Source organism: Ornithodoros turicata, chromosome 1, assembly GCF_037126465.1.
Source record: "Ornithodoros turicata isolate Travis chromosome 1, ASM3712646v1, whole genome shotgun sequence".
Lineage (NCBI taxonomy): Eukaryota > Metazoa > Arthropoda > Arachnida > Ixodida > Argasidae > Ornithodoros > Ornithodoros turicata.
In genome coordinates, this window is record NC_088201.1 from 127,248,678 (window position 1) to 127,271,868 (window position 23,191).

The following is a 23,191-nucleotide window of genomic DNA, read 5'->3' on the forward strand; positions in this document are numbered from 1 at the left end:
ACCTGCAATAGTAAACCTGGAAAAGTAATGATGCTTTCAAAAGGTTTGCAGTCTCCTTTAGCACATTGCTATGTAGTGTCTTGTGCAGAAGCAAAAGTATATCTACTGTTACCAGATGATAAATCAATACAGAAAGAAGCAGCTGTTTCTTTGGTTGTCTTCTAATGTAGCAGTGATAACACGGTACCTGAAGAACTGTTCTTCATTCGTCTGTTCTGCTGTGGCATGCTGAAATAAGTGAAGGACACATTTCAGTTTCATCAATGCTTGCATGTTAATCCAGGGGAAATGGGGACCTCGTTCGCTTTTGTTCCGATATTTGCATAATCTGGGAACGGAAAATCTCCTCTAATTTTGTGTTCAGTGTAGTGCAACAACATACGATAGTATTTCCATGCCTTGATAGTATCCACACAACAGCTGCAAGGCACTAACGCACTTTATGATCAGTCCTACTGTACTCTTAGATATGCCTCGAGATCAAACACGCTGCGAAGAGATGATGCCAGGAAGAGATACCAGGTTGGTTGATAAACATGCCAGATGGATAACGCCCCTCAATTTCTCCATCGGGGCTCGCAACAACCATCTAGCATGCTATAGCTCTTACTGTACGATGACAGGGGCGCTTACAGTGTGTATCACAGGAGATGACACTCATAATAAGCGCCAGCGCTACTTATACTTTGTTTTTGAAGATGCACGTTGACGTTCAGCCATCCGCACGCTATCTGGGCCCCTTGGATTGGTATATGTCTGTGTGACAATCTTTGACCATACTTTGACGGAGTTTCTTGCGTTTGCCAAGCACGCAATAGCGCCTTGAAACAACTGCCGCATTTCGTGCCCCCTGTCAAGCGTTACGCCGTTTTCTTTACCAACCATGCATTTAAAACGGTTCTGCTTAATTTTTACCAGTTAACTTCAAATTAGTGCAACATCACCCACCGCAACCACTCTACGATAGTTTTTTTCAACACACATGTTCACAGTAGTTGCAACGTACTAAAACCAACGTTAAACTAGCCCCTCCCCTAGTGTAAAATACGTCCCATTCAAATGCATGGGGCTTAAACCACCAGTTTAAGTAGCTTGGGTGGATGATGGAAATGGAATATTCGAGGCAAATATTATTGATTATAGACATTATGATAGAATCTGTGCCCTGGGCGCGAGTCTAGTAACTTTGTCAATCAGAACTTACCAAAGATTTGATGAAAAATTCTTCGGGAACCGGGGATTAGGCCTACCGGCCTCTATCGCTTCTGGCAGACTCTGTCGAAATGCGCATGCGCCGTGCAGGAAGCTCGCTATGTGCGGTGCCATAAGCTTCAGAGCAGCAGGTGATAGACCATGGAGTGGTGATCCAGGATTGGCGAACGATACTCTCACGTGATCGATTTAAACCCGACGTCACTACAGCAATGGTTTAAGTAAGTTGGCGAATACGGACTACTGTTTCAATATGGATGGCAGTATAGTGTGTTTATGTTCGTCTGCAAGCTGTCGTGGGCGCTGGGGATCAGGTCCGCGTCCCAAAGCCGTATGTGGAAACAAGGGGAACATAAGCGACGTCCCTTTGTCTTATACAGACATAACACAAAATGATCCGAGGAACGTCTCTCGGACGTCCCTTCGCGGATGTTGTGGACGTCCGAGCGATGTGCAAGTTTGGTCCAATAAAAGTGCAAAACACGTCTTTATGAAACTCCGATGGATGTCGCAGATATGTTTCAGGGACGTCCATTGTGATCTTTACTGGACTTATGAGAGTCGTTATTGGGATGTTATGTATTAGCTGGAAGCCGGCTTCCCTGCAGATCATCTCAGCTCTGCAGAGATGCTACCCTTTCTCTGGTGTACAGTAGGGTAGAGGTGGTCAAGGTCTGCATATGGTAACATTTGCTAATTGATTACATTTCCCTCACTGAAGTACGTTGCGCTGGTATCGTCCAATAAAGAAGGCTCACTTGCTCAAATGACAAATACGGTGGTCTTTTATTCAGTTACAAAAATACTTTAACATCTGCATCATACCTGTATATAGGTATATAGATCCCAGAATATCACAGCTGAATTAGTGTCATCTTAGACACGCACAAAAAAAATCAAATCTCATACATGTCAATAGCTAATATATCACAGTAGTTTGTATATTGCACGTTATGATGACTGAACAAAACACTTGAATAGATAACACAGACCGAAACCAGATGTGACAAAATATGAATGGAGCCATTGGACACAAGTAAAAAGTTGCTCTCTGTTGTACTCACAGACGAAAAAAATTGAACACTCAAATATACTGCATGACTTAAAAAACAATTTTGCAGTATGCGTGGAAAGCTTTAAAAGGTGCACAATGACTGTAGGGAAAGAAAAAAGAAGTGGAGTGGACAGTTGTGCATTCAGATACATATTATATGTAACCCCTGAATAAGCCTTAAAATACTGTCTAAAATCTGGCTTACGTGTTACACGGAAAGAAGTCATATAAGAACACTATAAAGCACAAGGGTTGTCCATGTTTCCATAAGAGCAATACAAAGCACAAAGGGCATCTATGGTAACAATAAAATGAATTTGAAATATAAGGAATAGCAGCTTAGTATCGTGAAGGGTCCTTGCTGCCTTCAATGGTAGCCTCTGACTGAGAAGCCTTTTTACATCTTAAAAATTCCTCCTATACTGTGGGCACCCTGCCTATATAGGAAGAACAAAAATGTGACCAAGAAAGAAGTCTTAAAACTGAGACACACCCAATATTTATAGCATGACTAGAATGAATGACCTGGCACAATGTTAAATTATTCACCATGTTTCAAATAGCGCACCTCGTACTGCACTGTTGTACATACAGGCCCCTGTACAGAAAATGGGACCTATTCCCAACAATATACAAACTTTGCTGCTAACAGTTCTACAGTGACTTGTAGCAAAAAAGCAGCAGGAAAAAAGGTGGACAACAAAATGCACCTGGCACTGCAGTCAGACACGGTATTGTAGCATGAAAGCACATTTCTTGTGCTGCCCTTAAAAAATGAACGTACGCTGTGTTGCACTTGCAACAATGTTGCAATGTTGCTGCAATTTACATTCATATATAAAAATACCATGTCATATTTCACTGACCTGCACTATCATAAAACTACAAAAGATTGGCAAGATTGGAATTTACGCAGACGAAACATAGAGCACCTAATATGGATGAGGTTACGTTATACCGAAGTCAGCTCTTCAGGGATGTCTACAGGAGTTCACACGAACTGTTATACAGAGGGCTTTGCTTTATCGGTCACTGGTTCAGATAAAATTTGTGCAGAGCTTAAACACATTTGAATGCACAGCGCACCATCAGTATTGCGACTTGCACAAGACGAACAAGTCCTCAAGTCGAAACAATTTTTCGGAATGTGCGTATGAGTTATCAGTACTTTACACATCATTATAAGCTATTGGCAAGCTGAATACACCAGGATGTCGAAGTTAAGCCAAGAATCCATGTAAAATGTCCAAAAAACCCTAGTTACGTGCCTAGTTATGTAGATATATAGAAAAGGTCTGGACAACATTGAGCACAGAGACAACAGTTCACGTAGACACGCGCCCTACACACTATTTCCATGGCTGTGGATGAGCACAGAAACAGTACACACCTGGGTCGTTCCATGCCGAACGCCCTAGAAGTGACACTTGACCACCCTTGATATCATTTTAAGACATTAGACATCTTAAGCGGCACAGGAACCTACAGGAAAAATTAAGTCTTGATAAAGATTCATTTCCTTAGTAACTTATATTTGAAATCTGCTAAATGACACGTGACCACACTGGTAAGAATTGAGTGGTACCGTCGACGCAAAGGTAAAACCACATATATTTTTGCACCGCATTGAAGAAGAAATCGTTATCTATACCAAGTGTACCAATGGTGTCCAATTTTTCAGAGAAAGTGTGTCTACAAAACAAACAACCTTACTAGATTAGCTTTTTTTTTCACACATAACGTACAGCAACAGTGCATCAAAAGTACTTTTTCCTCGCTGATATGTAAGACCTGTAAAAGCCTCATTTTTCACACATTGACGAGTAATCTAATTACCTGGTAACTGGAATGAGTTAAAAATATAGACAAACATGTGACCTTCCTCGAGAATCGTGATACGTAACTAAGATAGCATGGCAAAACCCCCGAGCTTCAGAGAACATGAAAAAGGACGACATGGCTCTTGTCTTGTGCTATTTGAAATGATGATCCACAAAGTGTTCCTGCTGCTGTGTTGGTGCACATGGGTTTTTGAAATAAATAACTGTTTCTTCATTGTAGTTCAAAAATACATTCAGTTTTACTCCGGCGTCGACAGCACCACTCAATTCTTACTAAAGTGGTCACGCATCGTTTAGAAGGCTTCAAATTGAAATTACTAAAGAAATGAATTTTTTGCGTGGAGTTCCAAAGTGCCACTAATCACACATGTTTATTTTTATTATTATTATTAAATCCAAGATGATCGAGCATCACCTCTCTGACGTTTGACTTCGAATGACCCTCCTACCTGAGAGAGGAAGTAAATAAATTCATCCTCGTGTAAAGTAGCCAGTGGTGTGTCTCTCCAAATGAAATACAGACAGTGGTACTTGGTGTTGTGAAGACATTCCACATGTCTACGTCCTCGGGTCCTGCTATGTTGTTAGTATCAAAATTTCACAAAAGTTTAATTCATTTTTACAAAAATCAACGGTGAGGAGGGGAGTTGTGCTTTAAATGTTTAGCAAAAATTTTGGAGAAAAGAGAAGCTGAGTAATGACAGTAGTCTTAAAAATACACTGAGCAGTTCCTGTGAACTCTGTAAATGATCATGTCCCAGACATGTCATGTCGTTCTTGCCTGCTTACTTATGGTGTACTTCTGCATAGCACGATGAGTCAGTCCTGTTCCATTGCAGCCTTCTGCTCTTCACGGTGACAAGCCTCCGGCGCATGTCGGAGCCAGGACATCGTAGCTTGCTCGACCTCTTTCACTGTAGCTCCCTTAGTTTCTGTCATATAGTCTAGGAACAATCACACAAGAAAATGTATAAACCACTACAGAAGGCATACAAACGTATGTATTACGAAACGGGAGGGAATGGCAGGATCGGCTCGCCGTTGTTGGCCACAAAGAAGTGGGCGTCTTCACGACTATAGCCCCCCCCCCCCAAGAAAAAAGGAAACAAAGGAGGACGGACGTATGGAGGATAAGACGAAACAGGGCAATCAGAGCCAGCAGGCCATGCAACCAATGCAAATGAACATGCTAACAATATATAATTATTTAACGAAGGTATTTGGAAATGTATCATAACGTGTCCTTCCGATGGAAGAAGGGAGTCACTGAAAAGGCTAGTCAGCTGTAGGACCTGAACCCACATTTTCTAGGTTCCCTTATGAATTAGCGAAGCTAACCTTGCTGGGTAACTTTTTCAGTGACTTCCTTCTTTCATCTTCAATTTCTTAGACACTTGAGGTTTTGTAGGTTGGCTGAGTCATAGTGGTGCTGCTCAACCAACGCCGATTTCCGAGAAAGAAATCTATGATGTTGGGGCATGCGTAAACGTGCAACAGATTTTTTTTTATCGCAGTTAGAAAGGCCGTAAGCGGGATCGAATGTCTGCTACGGGCGAAAAACCAGGGCGTGCTTTGGCGCTTGTGGAGGGAATATGGCTGTAAATAACTAAAAAAATTCGAATTAGGTCGTTTTAAGGAAGGATAGTGTCGTCTCTGACAGCTGCCATACTCAACCGACCAACGCACTTAAAACTACAAATGCAAAACTACATGCAAAACTACAGGACTAGTTTTCTGCAAGTGTTGCCTGCTACAAGTGAAAGCCTGTGTTTGGTGCTTTCATTCTCTCGACATGAAAAAAAAAAAAAAAAGAAACGTCTAAAAGCAATTGCTCCTCGCTATTTCATATTTGTCCTAGTATGACAACTTTAAAAATTCATCAAGCATAATAAACAACAAACACACCGGAGACACTTACAGTATTGGTAGCAGTGATAATGGCGAGTACCTCGGTGGTAAATTCGAATTTGCCGATATTTGCTCAAGAAATCTCTCGGAAATCGACATTGGTCGAGCAACACAGTTGGGACGTTTAAGCTGGAATGACTACACCCTTTCAGTGACTCCTTCTTTCATCATCAATTTCTTAGGTCCTTGAGGCTTTGTAAGTATGTATTTGTCCTTTTTATGTGTTCTAGCTTCAGGACATCAATTGTCATCGTGTACTTTAGAGTACCAATTTTGCAAACCTGATATGACTCTCGGTACCAAGACAGTATCTTCCACGGAGATACTTACTGAGCATGATAGTCCATGTGGTAAGATTGCTGAACTTCCTCTTTCCTTTATTTCCGAACAAGCTGTACTCTTTCCCAACACTGTATCCCAAGAGGCGTGATAGGAACCGGAATGTCAGCTCTCGTGGGTTGCCACCTCCAACAGATCGGATGAACTTTCTCTGAATTAGCAGAAAATTTATTCATGTAGTAGCGAAATTAAAAGTATTTGTTTGCATTTGCATGAAAGCATCATGTACCTGTTTTGTGTTAGCGAAAAAAATCTGATATGATTCATAATCGCAAAATGAAAAATAATTATTGAAGTGCACTAGAGAGGATGCTGCTTGTACTGCATATGATGCATGCCAACCACCCTTTTTATGTAAATGACTACCTACATAAGCAAGAATGACCACCAAGTGCTAGATTGATGACTGAAAGGTTTATACGTACCAACTGGCTTCGCTTTGTGTCGCTGTCTGCCAGGTCCTCCTCAAACTGCAAAAAATCTGAGAGCCTTCTGAATGGCATGGGCAGAGCCCTTTGTGATTCTGCTTCTTCAGCTGCAGAGCTTAAGCTGTGGAGTATTGCAGAGAGCTGCTCACTTTGAGCTTGTTGTGTCACCTTAAGCATGTGCAGGACCTTCAGCACCTCTTTCTCGAACGCTAAAACACACACACACACAAACACAGACACATGTATACATATATATATCTTTCTAGAGGTATGAACAGTTTATGCTCCATAGGATCTCTGAGTTTATTTTTCCTTACCGACGTCACGCCTGTCCTGCGACGGAAAAGGTGCGTTCAGTAGACCTTCTGTAATTCTTGTGTCACCTGAAATATGTTGTTTTCTTACAGCTCCATTTAATTGTTGGTTCATTTAAAGACTACTTGCCTCTGTTCTGCTGGGGTGGAATATAACTGTCTCCCTGTGTATGGTGTGCCGACGTACAGCTATTTGTAGGCATTGGGCTAGTGCTGGTGTCTGCAATGAATAACAGCAGTCGATATTACGTCCACAAAATTAGTTTCATTTCAACTTAAGGCACAATAACACACAGATTAATTACTAATAAGAAGCATACGTTGCAGGTGTTGGTGCATTCTCCCAGTGAAGCTTGCTGTGCTGCAAGTTGGCTGTGTTATTTCAGAATCAGGATGCAGCGACTGAGGGTAGCCTTAAAGGATATGAAATAGAACTCGAGATAATTTGCAATCCTCATTCCTTAGCAGAGTGAATGAGTGTATAGGCCCACAACATCACACACGACTGAGCCCCGTAACGGATGCGCACATATCAAAAATAGATGCTTATAGATACATATCTCCATTTCTGCACAGATACACACAATGAAGTGACGCAGCTATGCTGCTACTACAACTTCTACTTGTGCTTATCATGTACTCGTCTAAGTGCGAAACAAAAACTTACCAAAGTTCCCTTCACTGTACACAGGAAAGGTATCCCCTGAAAAAAGGAATATATGCATGGTATACTTCATCTCTATTAAATATCGGTTGACAATGATATATCTCATTTCTAATTGCATATTTTTGCACATGCCTCTTTTCCACAAAGTACCACCCTCCCGAGAACTAAAATGCATCCACTGCTTTATAGGCAGGTGACGTTTGGACGTAAAATGCAGAATATAACATACAAGATGCGGCGCCTGCCCCCCGCATGGCTGTATTAGTGTAGCTACGTGGGGGCTCTCTCCAGCTGCGGGCTCTCTGCCTAGCTTCACTTAGAGCTGAAAAAAAAGGAAAGAGAAATGAGAAAAAAGAGAAAAAAAGAAAGGCTTCAGACTCTCAGTAAAACAAAGCTAGTTCTTGTACAGCATTACCTTTAGCTTTTTTTTACTTTCTGTTGCGGGAAAAGTGCGCGCGAGATCATAAAGAAAGAGTCTAAACACTGTTACGTCGTTACGTTATATTACCACAAAAGTGTGATTTTTTTACGAATGGTCAATATTTTCAATTGCTTAGCTAAGCAATGAGGACAGGTGAGCTTCCAATTTTCCCGCGAAACGAATCTCCGAAAGCGAAACGAAAGCGAAAACTTTAGAAAATATTTTATGTTTAAAATACATGTCCCTAAGGGAATGCACACAATTTTTTTGCAGCGAAATGTAAGAGGGTTGAGCTAATGCTCTGGCTGGTCTCGGCTGGAATGGACCTACCATCCTAAACACTGATTTATGGAATACATACTTCTGTCACAAGCCAGAATACCATTTCTTACCGTGCTCGACGTGACTTCTTGTCACTTGTGATGCCTGTACAGCGGTGGGTGGCCCTGCGTCAACTGGTATGGTTCCGAGGTCTAAGTGGAGCACAGACAAAGGGCAAGGTAGAATCACAAATTCTACAACTCAAGAAAGAAGCTAAATTGCAAGTCAACTCATGCATATAATTCAAGGGACTATGGACATCTGTCACCTTATTGTGAAGAGCACCGAGAACAAAAACTACTCTATAGTGCGCACACACTTGTGGTTCCAGAGCCAGACAAATCCATGTACGTTGGGGGTGTAGGTGGTCTTGGAGGTACATAGCTGTTGCACTCTGAATCTGTTTCCCTGTCCTCATCATAAGGCATCTCCCCGTAAGCCTCATTGATACTTTTGGCAGTCCTCCGCTTTCTTCTTTTGCCACGACCCAGCTATATATCGCTTGAAAGGTCAGATGTCTCTTGAGCCTTGTTTAGTTTCTGCTGTGCTTCTCCATATGTATCTATAACATAAACAAAACGCACCAAGCATTATAATGTTACATGCATACTTGTACCTGTGCTGTAAATATTACAACTTACCGAATGACGAAAGCACAATACAGTTGTGCTTAGCCCAGCTCTGTTGTGGTGTTGCGCCATTTATTACCATCTGACGCAGCCTTGACGGATCTTTCTCGTTTGGCCAAAGACATTTTCCCTCTGCCATCCAATTAATGTGGACTGTGGCGATGCTTTCTTCTTCATCAGGAAACTTCACAACAAGAAATTTCTTGTTCCCTAACGAAAAGCTAAAATGTGAACTATGCATACAAAAAAAGCGAAATTCAGAAACATTTATAACTAATTGCTGCATAAGCCATTATCATTAATGGCATCCGATCCAGCTCCCATGGCACAGTGGTTAGGATGATTTTTGCGACGAGACTGGGAAGTGACACGGGTTCGAATCCTGTCACAGGCTGTGTTGTATGAGGTATTCCGAAGACTTTCAAGACGAATATCAGTCTAGGATTCATATTAACCCATCACTGTCCCCCACTCCTTCCTGCTGTCCTCTCTTCGCCTGTCCAGCCATAGTCACTGATGCTTCACGGCATTAACACAAAATAAAATTAAAAATAACATATAGCTTTACGTTGGGAAACAACTGTGGCACCTCATTGGTTGGTCTGTCCATTACACCCATTATTGGGAATGAAGCAGTGGGAAAATGGCGAACTTCTTCTTGAAAGGTAGTCTCAAACACTTTTGAGAGACATCCCTCAGTGCCCAAGCAGTCAGCGCTGAAAGACTGTGCACTAGCCTAATCCCAAATAATGATGACTTGCATGGGTGATCGTATAGGTCGGAAATGTTCAAAAATTTCCTCCCAATGACAACCAGCTGTCCAGTAGTGGAACTAAAGGCAAAGTTTTCGATATGCACAATTGACCCGTCGGTCATCACACAGGTGCGATCACGTTTGTTTGTTTGCAATGTAAATTTTTCAGAGACTGTCACTTTTTTGTACTCCGGTCCCCTGCAGCCCACTGGTAGAGGTCCGGCACTGTGGGTCATGCCATACTGCGTACTGTTCCGTGAAGAGCAGGTGGGGACGTGAGCAAGCTTTCGTTCCTCCATGACGCGGTTGTACAATTGTTCCAAAGGGCGGTCTGGCTTCCTTAAAATCCCCTTGAGACTCTGCATTGCGTTCTCAAATGGAAAGGCGCTCCATGTATCTAGAGGGCCATGTTCACGGACGTCATTTGCCAGGTGGATCATGTTATGAACGTTGTGCGACACATTATGCTCTCTGTACAGGGTGATGAAGACTTCAACGAAATGCCGTAGCAGCCTCTCCGCGTAAGCAATATACTGCTCACAAAAAACAGGACTGCACAAAATTGTGATCGCTGTGTGCAACACCATGAAGTTAGAAAAATGGGGCCCTGGAACTTTTGACTGCAGAACTATTGGTCCGGTGTACAGTACAAGCATTCTAAACTCTGTAGCCTTCCAGCGGTCTAATTCTGTCAGTGTGCGAGGCTTTCTTCCAAAATCTGAGCACACATACGGCTCAACCTTTAGTAACTCTAGGGATATTTGGTCCTTCACACCACTTCCGAGACGGTAGGCTTTGTCGCCTTTAAACCAGAGCACGAGAAGCTTATGAACAACGCCAAGACATACCAGATGCATATAGTCCAAGGGGACAGTTTTCACCAGGTCAATTGGCAAATCCTTCAGAACTGTCTCGTTTACGTGGTGCTCCTCATTTCCAAGATTACGGAAACATTCGTCCGTCATTAGTGGCGCGTCGAGGTCAGGAAAGCAAACACGACCATGCTTATAGCTTCCCTCAGTCATACATTTTGTGCAGCTGAAGTAAGCGTTGTGACCTTTGATGCCCAGAACATAAGCCTTCGCTGGTGCATCGCAAACAATAGCCGCAAGCTTAACTCTCACAGTACTGTAACCTATGCGCAATCCGCTCATCAGAAGGTCGTTCAGCTCTGACACAAATGGCTGAAGGAAGGTGTTGGCACAGACGGGCTTCGAGTTTCCATAGTACACCCCGATAAGGAACGGCTCACACTTACTGTAATTCTTGACTTTACATTGGATAGGCCAGAACTGATTTTTTGCGCTTTTAGCCAGTGGTAGACCGTCAATATTCACGTTTATTAACACTTCATGGGGGAAGATACGCTGTGCCCCGAGTGAATACTGCAGGCCGACGGCAAGCCCAAAATGGCAGTATTTGCCTTCACCCATCTCTTTGACGCCTCCGGCTTCACGTGGTGTTTCCAACAAAGTTCTCGCGGATGACGGAAGTTCACTTAACGGTGGTTGAGACCTCAAAACTCGTAGAAGCTTCGTCACAGTGGTATGCGGCACTACACATTCAACCGCCCAAGCTCTAAGCTGATCCTGCAATGGAGCATCCCCTGATGTTTCAGTAGTTTCAGTGCCGCTTGCTGCAGTGCTTCTGGCAGGCGAGAGCTGGCCAAATTGCCCTGCAACCTCAGTATCTTGAGAGTGCTCTTCATGTTCGAATCGATGAGCAGACCATGACGATCCAGGAAACGGCTCTTCGCTTACACTCAAGTCTGTACATTGGGTTTCCGTAAAAACCAAACTAGGAGAATGACTGCTTGCTGCTGACTCAATTAGGTTCAAGCTCTCCACAACTGCTTGCCTTACACGGCGGTGAAAGGTTGCTTTGGATTTCTCCATGGAGTGCTTCGACAATGCGTCGCACACTCCAAAACATTCGCACTTGACTAGCTGTTCACACTTTCTAATTATTACCCAAGTTAAACCAATGCTTGAAACATTTGATGTTAATAAAGGTGAAATACGTACCTGCTTCACCGCCCATTGCTCCCGTTCGTCGCATCACATCACTTAGTATTTGAAGAATAGCGCGCCGTCAAAATGGAGGACAAGCAAACAAAGGAGGTCGTTTTTCCCGCCACGCCACGCTACAGCCACAGTACCGTACCTTAAGCAATTCACACTAGCTTACAAAAGGGATAAAGTTAGTGATATAAATATCTAAAGAAAAGTAAAACCCACACACGCTATTTATTTCTATGCCGTTCTAAAACCAGGCAAAATGCAGTTGTGAAGGGGGATTTTCAACCACCAGTGGCAGTACCGTCGTGCGACTCTCGCTTCACCTCTCTCTCCTCCCTCATCTCCGCAAACTTGGGGAAGGGCGCACATGAAAGAGAACAAGAAGAGAAAGAGACGTGCGCTTTTTTGTGAGGTACGTCCCGGCAATATCTTCGGAAGAGCGCTCTTAGGACGTGGGACGTTGGGACTTTTTTGGGACATCCGAAAAATGTTTTGTGTTGTCTGGGTTGCGTCCTATTTGGAGGACCCCGCGGTAGGGTCTGCCCGGCGACTGTTCAAACATATATCCGTGCAAGATGGCCGGGATCAGTACATTCCGCACAGGCATGTCCTTTTAACATTCAAGACCAACGCCAAACTTTCACCTTGCGTTTCACTGTTTACGACGTGTGCGAATATGCCGGGACTCTCGTGCAATGTTCTTTGTTTTTAAGTGGCAGCGCTTTCTTTTTTTCACATTCCTCTAACTACAGGGACTCCACTACTTGCACGGTATGTGAAGAGTGACACACGTTGGCTCACTAAACTGTAAACCAGCAGCATAAATGTGGGAAGTCTCTGGGTCATCACGCGCAGCTTCAGATTCACGGTGCGTACAAAAGAAAATAACCATTCGGCGCTGGCAACATGCTGTTCTGCCATGGTCTGATAGCTCCGATAGACATACCCTTAAACACCTACTAAACCTGTTTCGGGGCGGCCTGAACTTCTGAAGCCGCCTCGTGTCCTACATCACACTTCCCACTCATGGTCATGATGGACATTGTTCAGTGTTGTCTCATTCCTCCTGCGGGCGTGAATCCAGATGGGCCATCTGTGCTCACGACGGTTCGTTCTCCATCTAAGCGTTCCTATGCCGCTGCTGCTCGGAATCACCGTCAAGGATCTCGACACCCAGGATTTTCGTCGCAGCGAATACCGCACTCATATTATCAGCTTACGTTCCCGTCGCAAACCGTTCTGTCAATCCGGAACGTCCTGACCTCTTCATGGACTTTCACTTACCCTCAAGACTACAGAGAGTGCAAAATGCTTATGGGCCACTGTTCCATCTGTTGTGAGCATGTACATTCCACCCTGGGCTGCCTTCCTTATCTTCGGTACCATAGACTCTGGGAATCTCTTCCCATGCAGGGGTTCCAAGCCCTCTGCCGATAGACTGAGAGAACGGCCAGTCAATAATAATCGCAAACCTCTACCAAGGGTTTATTACGTTTGAAGTTAATTATCCACAAACTACCCGGAAAGTCGAGGTTCCTCTGTTATACCAGCCCAGCAGAGCGATGACCAACTAGTTGCAGAACGATGACCAACCTACCGCAGAACGACTACCAATCCGTTTTTGTGAGCACTCAAGCGTGAGCTTTGGCTGCTTCTTCAGCTTCTTCTCCTTGCTGCCACACGGCTGCCACCTCCCTTACAGTTTCAAGTTCTTTCCCCCCTATTTCTCCTTGTCGGCGATATCAATGCACATCGCCGTATGTGCGGTAGCTGAAGAATGGACCGCCGCGGAAGGATCGCGGCGGACGTCATTTAGGATATTTGAGTCGATTTCATGAAGGATGGGCCTACTACGTTCTTCATGCTTGACTTTTATGGTACGAGTATACAGTCTGAACATCACGTTTTGCTGGCGAGATGTAAAAATTCACTTATCGTGGGCGGTCGTACTGTATGGTTTGGGAATTGACATCTCCCGATCTCCGTCGAGTTCAGTAGGTTCACTCAGAAACTGCGGCACAAACCTGTGACCCTTACGGATCGGTAAGCGTTTCGTGGTTTGTGTACAACTAACACCCGCAACGGCCTATCCGTACGTGAGATGACAGCAGTCATTGTGGGCGCCTGTTCCTCAATTAATCCTGGCAACGGCGTCCCTAGCCATCTAGCGTAAAGCCCGTCGGCGTGGCTGCTCGACCACATTCCGGAAGCATCTCGTGTCAGCAGAGTTGTCATGAAGAAAATATCAGCGGTTGACTGAAAGCGGCGCTGGCCTGCCCTGCTGTACGTTATCGCTGTTTCATAGCCCTGCAAAGTTCTGGCGTGTGGTGTGGAGCTTGCAAGAAACCCCCACGGACCTGCACCCGCTGCTTGCGCTTGCGTTATCCTCTTCAAAATCAGAGAACGAGGTGGATCACCTTTTGTACCACACATCGCCAGCAGCAAGTACCGCGTCCTCTGCTGGTCACACGAGTTTTACTCGAGCAGATCTATGCTGCCCCGCCAGTCTGCGACCAGAATAGAACAGGCAGCCAGTTGGCCAATACAGGTCCCATATGGGATGCCAATATTGGTCCAACATGAAAAGTGCAACAAGGATCCCTATTGGACCAATATTGGCTTCCTATATTGGCAAGCCCATATTGCAAGCCAAGCAAGCCCACATTGCGCCAATTTTTCCGTGATAACGCCAACGATGAGTCCGTATAATAATAGAGATAATCCCAGAGGTAATCCCACCACTAACAGTAATGATATTTCTGTCGTCTTTTGCTTTCCTTTTCCGCAGACCTTTTAATTTATCCACATTGTATCGCGCAAGAAATGCAACAGAGCCTCGTCCTAAAAACAAACAACACATGCCGTGCACGCCTTGCTCAGGGATGCGGGCACTCCCAAGAACTATCCCTCCGGAACCTTCATTCGGATTGCGTTACCTGATATCACCCAAAAACTTCCAACCCACTCGTACAGTACAACGAATAGAAACACTTTCGTGAAGGTTACGGACATACTCCTCAACGACTCGCACTGCCTTTGTAGTAACTTGAAAGCACATAGCGGCGCAAGCGTTCTCTGGTAGGTTGGCTAGCGAAGATACACGTGTTGGCAGTGCTTTGCATGCAACCCAAACACTCTGTGAACATGACGGTACATAATGAGTTTGAACAAGAAACATCCACTTCGTGTGTTAGGGAATTAAATAGTGTTCTATATCGGGAGCTGTTAAGTGCGGAACAGGGCAAACGCACCCAAGACAGCTATGAACATAGAAGTAAAATGTACGCGAGCAATATCGCGGTCGGGCGCAGAAAACGCGCGTCACGTGACCCCCGCAGAGCATACTACAAGGGTTCTGAAGGAAAATTCCGAATACACTGAACTGCCATTTCTCGCTCGATTCTTGCTGTAGGTTGACGGGTCGGTTAATCGTTCGGGTTGATGAAGCTTGGTATGGAGTTTCGAAAAGTACACCTGGCTGTGCCCTCCTCGAAACGACGGTTTTGACCTCCATGCTATAGTCCAAGCCGCTCTATCCTCCAGTGTACTTGTGTGGCTGACAGATTTCCTGCATAGAAGGGAACTATTCGTCGACACGGGCCATGGGGACACAGACCTTGTTTTGCTGACTCATGGTTCATGACTCAGCCCGGTATTGTTAGTCTGGTTGTGAGAGGTCTCCAGACTTGCGTCTGCAAGGAAGTTACCAATTCCATCAATGCTGATGATGTTTGTTTCTGGACCAGCGGCGAATTTCGTTTTCCATCCAGTGACGTCGCCAACTCGCCCTGAACGCTGTTGAGAATTACCTAGGAATGCTTATCTTAGACATCTCGGTAGAGAAGGCGACAGTACTCCCCTTTATGCGACATAACGTGCGACCTCTTCCACTCGGTGTTGCTGGCACATACCGCTACCTATATATGTATCTCATCACCTGTTCCTCTGAGTTACTGTGGGTGCCAGCTTATCTTGATAGGTACATATTGCCAGATTGGAAATCAGGGTCCAACCGTTCCATCGCACTCATTCGTTGCTTCGCAGGCATGAGCTGAGGCACCGATTAGATTCCATTATTGGCCAAGCATCGGAGTTGGTGCGTGGGTGAAGTGTTTACGGTCTGCCGGTGCTGAACGGCCTCCCTCCATCATCAGACCATGAGCTGGAATGCCTCATGGCGCGAGGCCTCCGTGCGTGAGTCCCTCGAGTATCTGAGACCTGCATGATTATTGCCCAAAGAAGAGAAGCCCAGTACATGTTCATCGCTACGTTGAACCCTGCCGCATTTTCCTGCGCCTTATGTGCATTGCGAAAATCAGAACTACTTATGTAGGTACTGCCTCTGCACAGACACTAACTCTACATTGCAGTGCTACATGCCAGATAACAGCACTCCCTAGCGGAGTTCGTTTTTTCGTACTAGACGTACGAGCGAACAATCCAACCGCGGGGGAATCGCTGCGGAAGGCAGGACAATCGTAGCGAGCTGTCCAGAATAAGATTTACCACTCATTCTGAACATGGCGGAAAAGACGAGAAGACGTCAGCAAGGCGGTGATAGCACTCCACGAGGCCGTATAGTGCTTATCCCCATTGGGACCCATCATCGACAAGGTGGTGGTGGTGGCGGTTGTGATAGGGATTGATCTACCCCTTTTTGGACTCACAGAGGTGGGCAGCGTTACGACTGACGCCTTGGGGGAATGTGCGTCCTGGGCAAACTTCTATGTGAACTGTGCCGACGTATGTCTGAATGCCCCTCCCACCCTGTCTGAGGCACAAATACCGCGAAGCAAGCAACGGGGCACGAAAAGTAATCGGCAAGTCAACAGCCTTAAGTCGAGGTAGTCCTATAGAGCACACCTTTCTACACCTTTCGGTTAAAGATGACACCAAGAATTTTGAGCTCTGACGTCACCTTAATGCCAAACAGAGTTGTACGTAGCGCCGTTACTAGCAGCGGCGCTACCGCATCCGTTACTCTTTTCGGTCGCGGAGTAAAGATCGCGCTACGTTTTTAAACTGGTAACGAAAGTAGTACTTCCATTACAAATTTGCAGTAGCGCATTCTTTGAGCGCTACCGCTACTTTATGAGCTGGGGTTCGCGAAAACTCAACTTCGACCTATCATCAAGCCTCCACTCTGCCTGCCTTCGAACAAGCTGCCCGATATCACAACTCATTCTGCGAGGACCAGGCAAACAGCCGAAAGGAGGGCACAGCGGCCGTTGTCTTACAAAGAGGCTGTGTCCTCCACGTATTCCCTATTTGGGATTAACCTTCTTGAAGATTCGGTGTATTGTCCGAGTTGTCTGCAAACTGACGTCACTCCTACTGCATTCTGGAACCGTCCCCGCTAGCTATGAGTCATGATATTCCACATGACATTGCACCACGTACGCTTTGGTCCTTGACCGTTGGCATTTCTTGTTCGCTGCAATGGAGGGACCATGGCCTGCTACAGCAAGCATATCTGAGTATAAGGAGGAGAAAGAAAACAGTAGCGTGGTGTTCAGATGCTTACTATGCGCCTCGGTGGGAAAGCTTTATTTGTGCGTCAAGGAAGTCAACGCAAAATTTGAAAAAGCACACGATGGTATGTTTACTAACTTCTTGTTCGGGACAATCTCAGTTTTTTTTGTGACAAAGCTGTTGAACCTTTTATCGGTAGACTCGCTTTGCGCTTTATTTGCCTTAGAGGAAGAGTACAGGATATCGAGTAGGCTTTAGTAAATCTGTAAAAAACTGTTTTCCAAATTATAGCCTTCAGGCGACCTACGTGTAACATCCATTGGAATTCGATTTATTGTTTGGGATATTATGTTATTTTATTATTTTGAAATATTGTTTTATTTTATTATTTATTATTTTAAGACGTTTGAAGTACGTCATCAACAATACTGTTTGTTTCTTTCCTAAAAAGTAGCGCATGAAGTGTCGTGTTACTTCTTACGAGTAACGGCAGCGGCATTCCGCTACTTTTAGGTACGTGTGACGATATCGGGATTTCATTACTTTTTGCTCAGGTAGCGCGTATCGGTATTGCGCTACCTTTTTCGGGTAGCGGGTACAACACTGATGCCAAATGGGGCACCATTTGAAGGTTGGACATCCAAATACAAGTCAGCAAATTTTGATATGTTGAGCTCGGCCCCTGACACCTTACTGTGAACCTCAAAGGCCGTCAAAACAACATCTGAGCAGCTCTTCCGGCGTAAAACTACTGAAATGTCGACGGCAGAGCCGGGGACAACTCAGGGACACAACCTAAGAGAGAGAGTGCTCGGCAACCTAAGAGAAACATATAGCGATGACAGTGTCACGAGCAGAGGATTAATCGCAATTGCGTCAAGTGCAGGAGAGAGAGGACACACCTGTCTAACATCACACGAGATGTCAAATGGGTTCGATAAGCTGCCAGCAACGGAAACACGGCTGCCTTCATTCCTATACAATACCAGGGTGCTGCGCACCCAAGCTTCAGCAAACTCGTAAAGCCCATGCATCTCGAATAGGTATTCATGCCGCACACGATCGAAGGCCTTCGACTGGTCAAAGGAACCTGTGACCTCCAAAATTCGGACAGGGTTACCTACCAATGGCTCAATAAAAGCTGTCACGCCTTGAGGGTTACCTCCCAGTCTCGACTTGACATGGGGAGCATACTAACCACTGAGCGCCACGCGCGAGCTGGTCCCATTCCGTGTTCTTAACTATCGACTGTACATTGCATTTCTTCTTTCCTGGTCGAGTGCCGTGTCCGTTTAGAACCTTCCACCGCATAAGGTTGAACGTGACTTTTCCATCTGACTTCAAATTTCACATCGGTTCTGCTTCATCTGACCTGCGCTCCCACCTATTGTGTGCGCGGTGACATCAACACACATGATACTTGAGAGCAGGTTATATCATCAGCAACGTCCTTTATGAAGCGTCGTTTACGCGGCATTTTATTTTATTTATTTGTAATACTTCTGGCATGAATGCCATAGACTACGCCATGCATGAATGCCATAGACCATGCACCACCGCCTGATCTTGCCAAGATCCTCGGACCGTGGCCGGATCCCTCCCACCATCCCCTGGACTATTGCAAGCCTTGCAGAATTCCTGCACATTTGCAGGCATAGTGATAGACTTTTAGGGGACGTTCTCCATCATCATCCCGTTATCCCTTCCCCAATAACAACCGGGCAGTTCAGCGTCAGAGCAGCGGCGAATCATCCATTTCATCGCCATCAATTTATATGTGTCATCCATTATGCCGTTGAAACTCTATCCTCGACCCTTTGTGTCTTTCCTTTTGCCTACCTATCCAGACTCGGGGAAATAACCAAGAACTGACCTAATATAGCTTGCCTATACATTGTGTGTCCCTGTTCTAAAATATGCATTCGTGTAGTTTCAGAGGCAAACATCTTTAACGAAGTAGAGAAGAATCAAAGACTCTGTTGTTCATTTCGTTCCATATTTGTTCCTGTGTTCAAACATCAAATCAAATTCAAGGAACCGTATACGGTTCCATGAATTTGATTTGATCTGCTTTGACTATAGTTGTATTTCGCTAAAAAAAGCCCTCTTTTGATTTCCAGCACCTGTACACTATGTTTTGCATATTGCAGATCTGCAAATAGAAGTTGTGTGGCAGCGATGGCCACCCCTGCATACAACGCCCCGATAGGACTTCCCGGTAAAAATATCAATTTGGACAAGTACTGCAACATGATCAATAAGAACATGACATTCGCCCACTTGGTAAGCCTTACGTGCGTACTCTATACCTTCTAGCATCTGTAACGAAATGCTTGAACAGATTTCCGCAACGGGTTGCACAATGAAGTGCAATCGTTCTACATAACCCATATGAAATGAATAAACGAGACTACAAGGTAGCACACCGAGAGTACAACACCTCAGTCACTGAGAACGCGCGCGAAAGAGCAGCGCCGCAGTAAAACTGACTGGGTTTCTAGACCTCGTTATTAGTCACATGTTTGAACGCATGCGCTGTGATCACTGTCTTATTTTTCGTATCAGGGGAATGCTCACTGCAAATTGCGGCTCTGGAGCGTTCATTGCGGCTATACTCTAATTTCACTTGCTCTGCAGAGCCTCATTATTTGCCGACATAGTGTTATGTATTTCGGAACACATAAAATAACATATCTCTCAGCATTCCTCATATGCTATACAGCAGAGATGTAATGCATTACGTCTGTGTAATGAGTATTACATTTTGGAAACGTGTAATGATAATAATAATTGGGGGTTTACGTCACGAGACAACTGAGATCATGAGCGACGCCACAGCGGTCGGCCTGCGGATTGCTTTTGCCCACCTGAGGGTTCTATAACGTGCGATGAAAGTTCACCACACGGCACCCCGTATTTAACGTCCCTCGCGGAGGACCGCGTGCCTAAGCAACTTGTACCCTACCACAAAGTTGCTGGGGTGCTCGGCCGGGTTCGAACGCGCGATATCGGGATCAGAAGGTGAACACGCTACCAACTGAGCCATTGAAGCCGGTAAAGATGTAATGAGTACTGCATTGTCATTACATTGACAGAGTGATGCGACACGGATTTTCTGATTATTTGGATCTAATGATGTTACATTGCCTGAAGCAAACAGTTAATAAAAAACGGATTTTTTCAAGCAAGCCCGGGGTATTCTTCGGAACAGGCCAACATGTGCCCTGATGATGTCATGATGATGTCATCACAATTTTTCTGCTTTCACGCTTTTCGATCAAACGAAAATTAAAAACAATAAACAAGAGCCTATACGCTGTTACAAGTGATTCGCGGTTTTTGCCTTGTACTGAACAACTGCTTCTGCGCTGCAATGAGTCTGTAGACACTTTAGCCCTATGTGTTCAACTGCACCGATTTGACGCACATTCGGTTGACTGATACCTATAATGAACGGCTTCATCAATACTTGTGGGAGAATGTAATGTCGCAGTAATGACTTTACTTGATAAAAGAAATGGCATTAGCAACGGCGGTCACAGAATTTGCGGTCGTCGCCCGTTGCCGGGCTGCACTGCTATGCTGAGGTGCTACGCGAAAACGTCGTCCTCCAAACCACATATCAATCGCAGCACGCTTTGTGAGTGTTAACCGTGATGCACTTAGAGCCTTCAATGATGAGGCCTAAGTACTACACCTATCCTAGGCGCTCCACGTTCAAACTTCCAGTATTGCCATAAAACACACCCGCCGAGACCCTGCACCCGTTATGAAGGAGTCCGAAAGAGCAAAACACCATTCTTTCCAGACCTCCGAAAGGTTCGCAGAATAGACAATTTTGTCACATTGAATGCTTGATATCAAAATGGTACCGTTTCAAATTTCATACCTTTCTATTTGATTAAATTGTCCATCTGACTAAGCAGAGTGCGCGTCTCAGGGGCGATTTGTCAAATGCTACCTCTCAGGGTGCAACAGGGGAAGGCGCTAGGGGGCCCAAACTGAGTGATTCTAATTTCAGACATACATATTATAAAATCAGTTGAGCACATTTTTAATATCGTCTTTCTATTAAATGATATAAAGCGCATAAAGCGTGGAAAATGACGAAACATAATTTTACCGTTCACGGTGTTTTCCGACATAATTTCGGACATACATGTTACAAAATCGTCTGAGGAGATTTTTCATATCGATTTTGTATCAAATCGTATTAAGCGCAGAAGATTATGAAATAGTCCATTTGGTCCTTCAGAGTGCCCCACTCAGAGGCGATTTCGTCAAATGCGACCTCTCAGGAAGGCACAGGGGAAAGTGGCAAGGGGCTCAAATTGAGTGATCTTTATTTCAGATACACATATTAGAAAATCGGCTTAGGACATTCTTCATATCGATTTTGTATCAAATGGTATTAAGCGCAGAAGATTATGAAATAGTCCATTTGGTCCTTCAGAGTGCCCCACTCAGAGGCGATTTCGTCAAATGCGACCTCTCAGGAAGACACAGGGGAAAGTGGCAAGGGGCTCAAATTGAGTGATCTTTATTTCACATACACATATTAGAAAATCGGCTTAGGACATTCTTCATATCGATTTTGTATCAAATGGTATTAAGCGCAGAAGATTATGAAATAGTCCATTTGGTCCTTCAGAGTGCCCCACTCAGAGGCGATTTCGTCAAATGCGACCTCTCAGGAAGACACAGGGGAAAGTGGCAAGGGGCTCAAATTGAGTGATCTTTATTTCAGATACACATATTAGAAAATCGGCTTAGGACATTCTTCATATCGATTTTGTATCAAATGGTATTAAGCGCAGAAGATTATGAAATAGTCCATTTGGTCCTTCAGAGTGCCCCACTCAGAGGCGATTTCGTCAAATGCGACCTCTCAGGAAGACACAGGGGAAAGTGGCAAGGGGCTCAAATTGAGTGATCTTTATTTCAGATACACATATTAGAAAATCGGCTTAGGACATTCTTCATATCGATTTTGTATCAAATGGTATTAAGCGCAGAAGATTATGAAATAGTCCATTTGGTCCTTCAGAGTGCCCCACTCAGAGGCGATTTCGTCAAATGCGACCTCTCAGGAAGACACAGGGGAAAGTGGCAAGGGGCTCAAATTGAGTGATCTTTATTTCAGATACACATATTAGAAAATCGGCTTAGGACATTCTTCATATCGATTTTGTATCAAATGGTATTAAGCGCAGAAGATTATGAAATAGTCCATTTGGTCCTTCAGAGTGCCCCACTCAGAGGCGATTTCGTCAAATGCGACCTCTCAGGAAGACACAGGGGAAAGTGGCAAGGGGCTCAAATTGAGTGATCTTTATTTCACATACACATATTAGAAAATCGGCTTAGGACATTCTTCATATCGATTTTGTATCAAATGGTATTAAGCGCAGAAGATTATGAAATAGTCCATTTGGTCCTTCAGAGTGCCCCACTCAGAGGCGATTTCGTCAAATGCGACCTCTCAGGAAGACACAGGGGAAAGTGGCAAGGGGCTCAAATTGAGTGATCTTTATTTCACATACACATATTAGAAAATCGGCTTAGGACATTCTTCATATCGATTTTGTATCAAATGGTATTAAGCGCAGAAGATTATGAAATAGTCCATTTGGTCCTTCAGAGTGCCCCACTCAGAGGCGATTTCGTCAAATGCGACCTCTCAGGAAGACACAGGGGAAAGTGGCAAGGGGCTCAAATTGAGTGATCTTTATTTCACATACACATATTAGAAAATCGGCTTAGGACATTCTTCATATCGATTTTGTATCAAATGGTATTAAGCGCAGAAGATT

The 23,191-nt window shown here is 44.6% G+C and overlaps 2 protein-coding genes and 1 long non-coding RNA gene across 3 annotated transcripts in view; 1 reads left to right on the top strand and 2 right to left on the bottom strand.

Moving 5' to 3' along the window:
- The window catches only part of LOC135385080 (venom metalloproteinase BumaMPs1-like), a 177,992-nt gene that overhangs the window by 128,201 nt on the left and 26,600 nt on the right, over positions 1-23,191 (top strand). Inside the window, exon 12 of the mRNA XM_064614258.1 lies at positions 19,529-19,661. Coding sequence (XP_064470328.1) covers positions 19,529-19,661 — 133 coding nt within the window. The remainder of the gene's footprint in view (positions 1-19,528; positions 19,662-23,191) is intronic.
- Positions 7,105-8,962, bottom strand: LOC135378972 (uncharacterized). The gene is made up of 7 exons (XM_064612175.1): positions 8,825-8,962; positions 8,577-8,657; positions 7,993-8,085; positions 7,764-7,799; positions 7,417-7,509; positions 7,227-7,316; positions 7,105-7,115 (listed from the first exon to the last, which is right to left on the bottom strand). The coding sequence occupies exons 1-7, from the start codon at positions 8,931-8,933 to the stop codon at positions 7,105-7,107; spliced, it is 513 nt and encodes a 170-aa protein (XP_064468245.1). The 5' UTR covers positions 8,934-8,962.
- LOC135368753 (uncharacterized) lies at positions 9,041-11,986 on the bottom strand. The gene is made up of 3 exons (XR_010414867.1): positions 11,913-11,986; positions 9,147-9,344; positions 9,041-9,067 (listed from the first exon to the last, which is right to left on the bottom strand). It is a non-coding gene; the product is annotated as an uncharacterized LOC135368753 (long non-coding RNA).

Coding starts and splice junctions, on each gene's coding strand:
- LOC135378972 (XM_064612175.1), bottom strand. CDS start 8,933: ATGCCTTATGATGAGGACAGGGAAACAGATTCAGAGTGCAACAGCTAT. Junction 8,086..8,576: donor AAGAAGTCACGTCGAGCACG/GTAAGAAATGGT, acceptor CTTTTTTTTCAG/CTCTAAGTGAAGCTAGGCAG. Junction 7,317..7,416: donor AATGCACCAACACCTGCAAC/GTATGCTTCTTA, acceptor TATTCATTGCAG/ACACCAGCACTAGCCCAATG.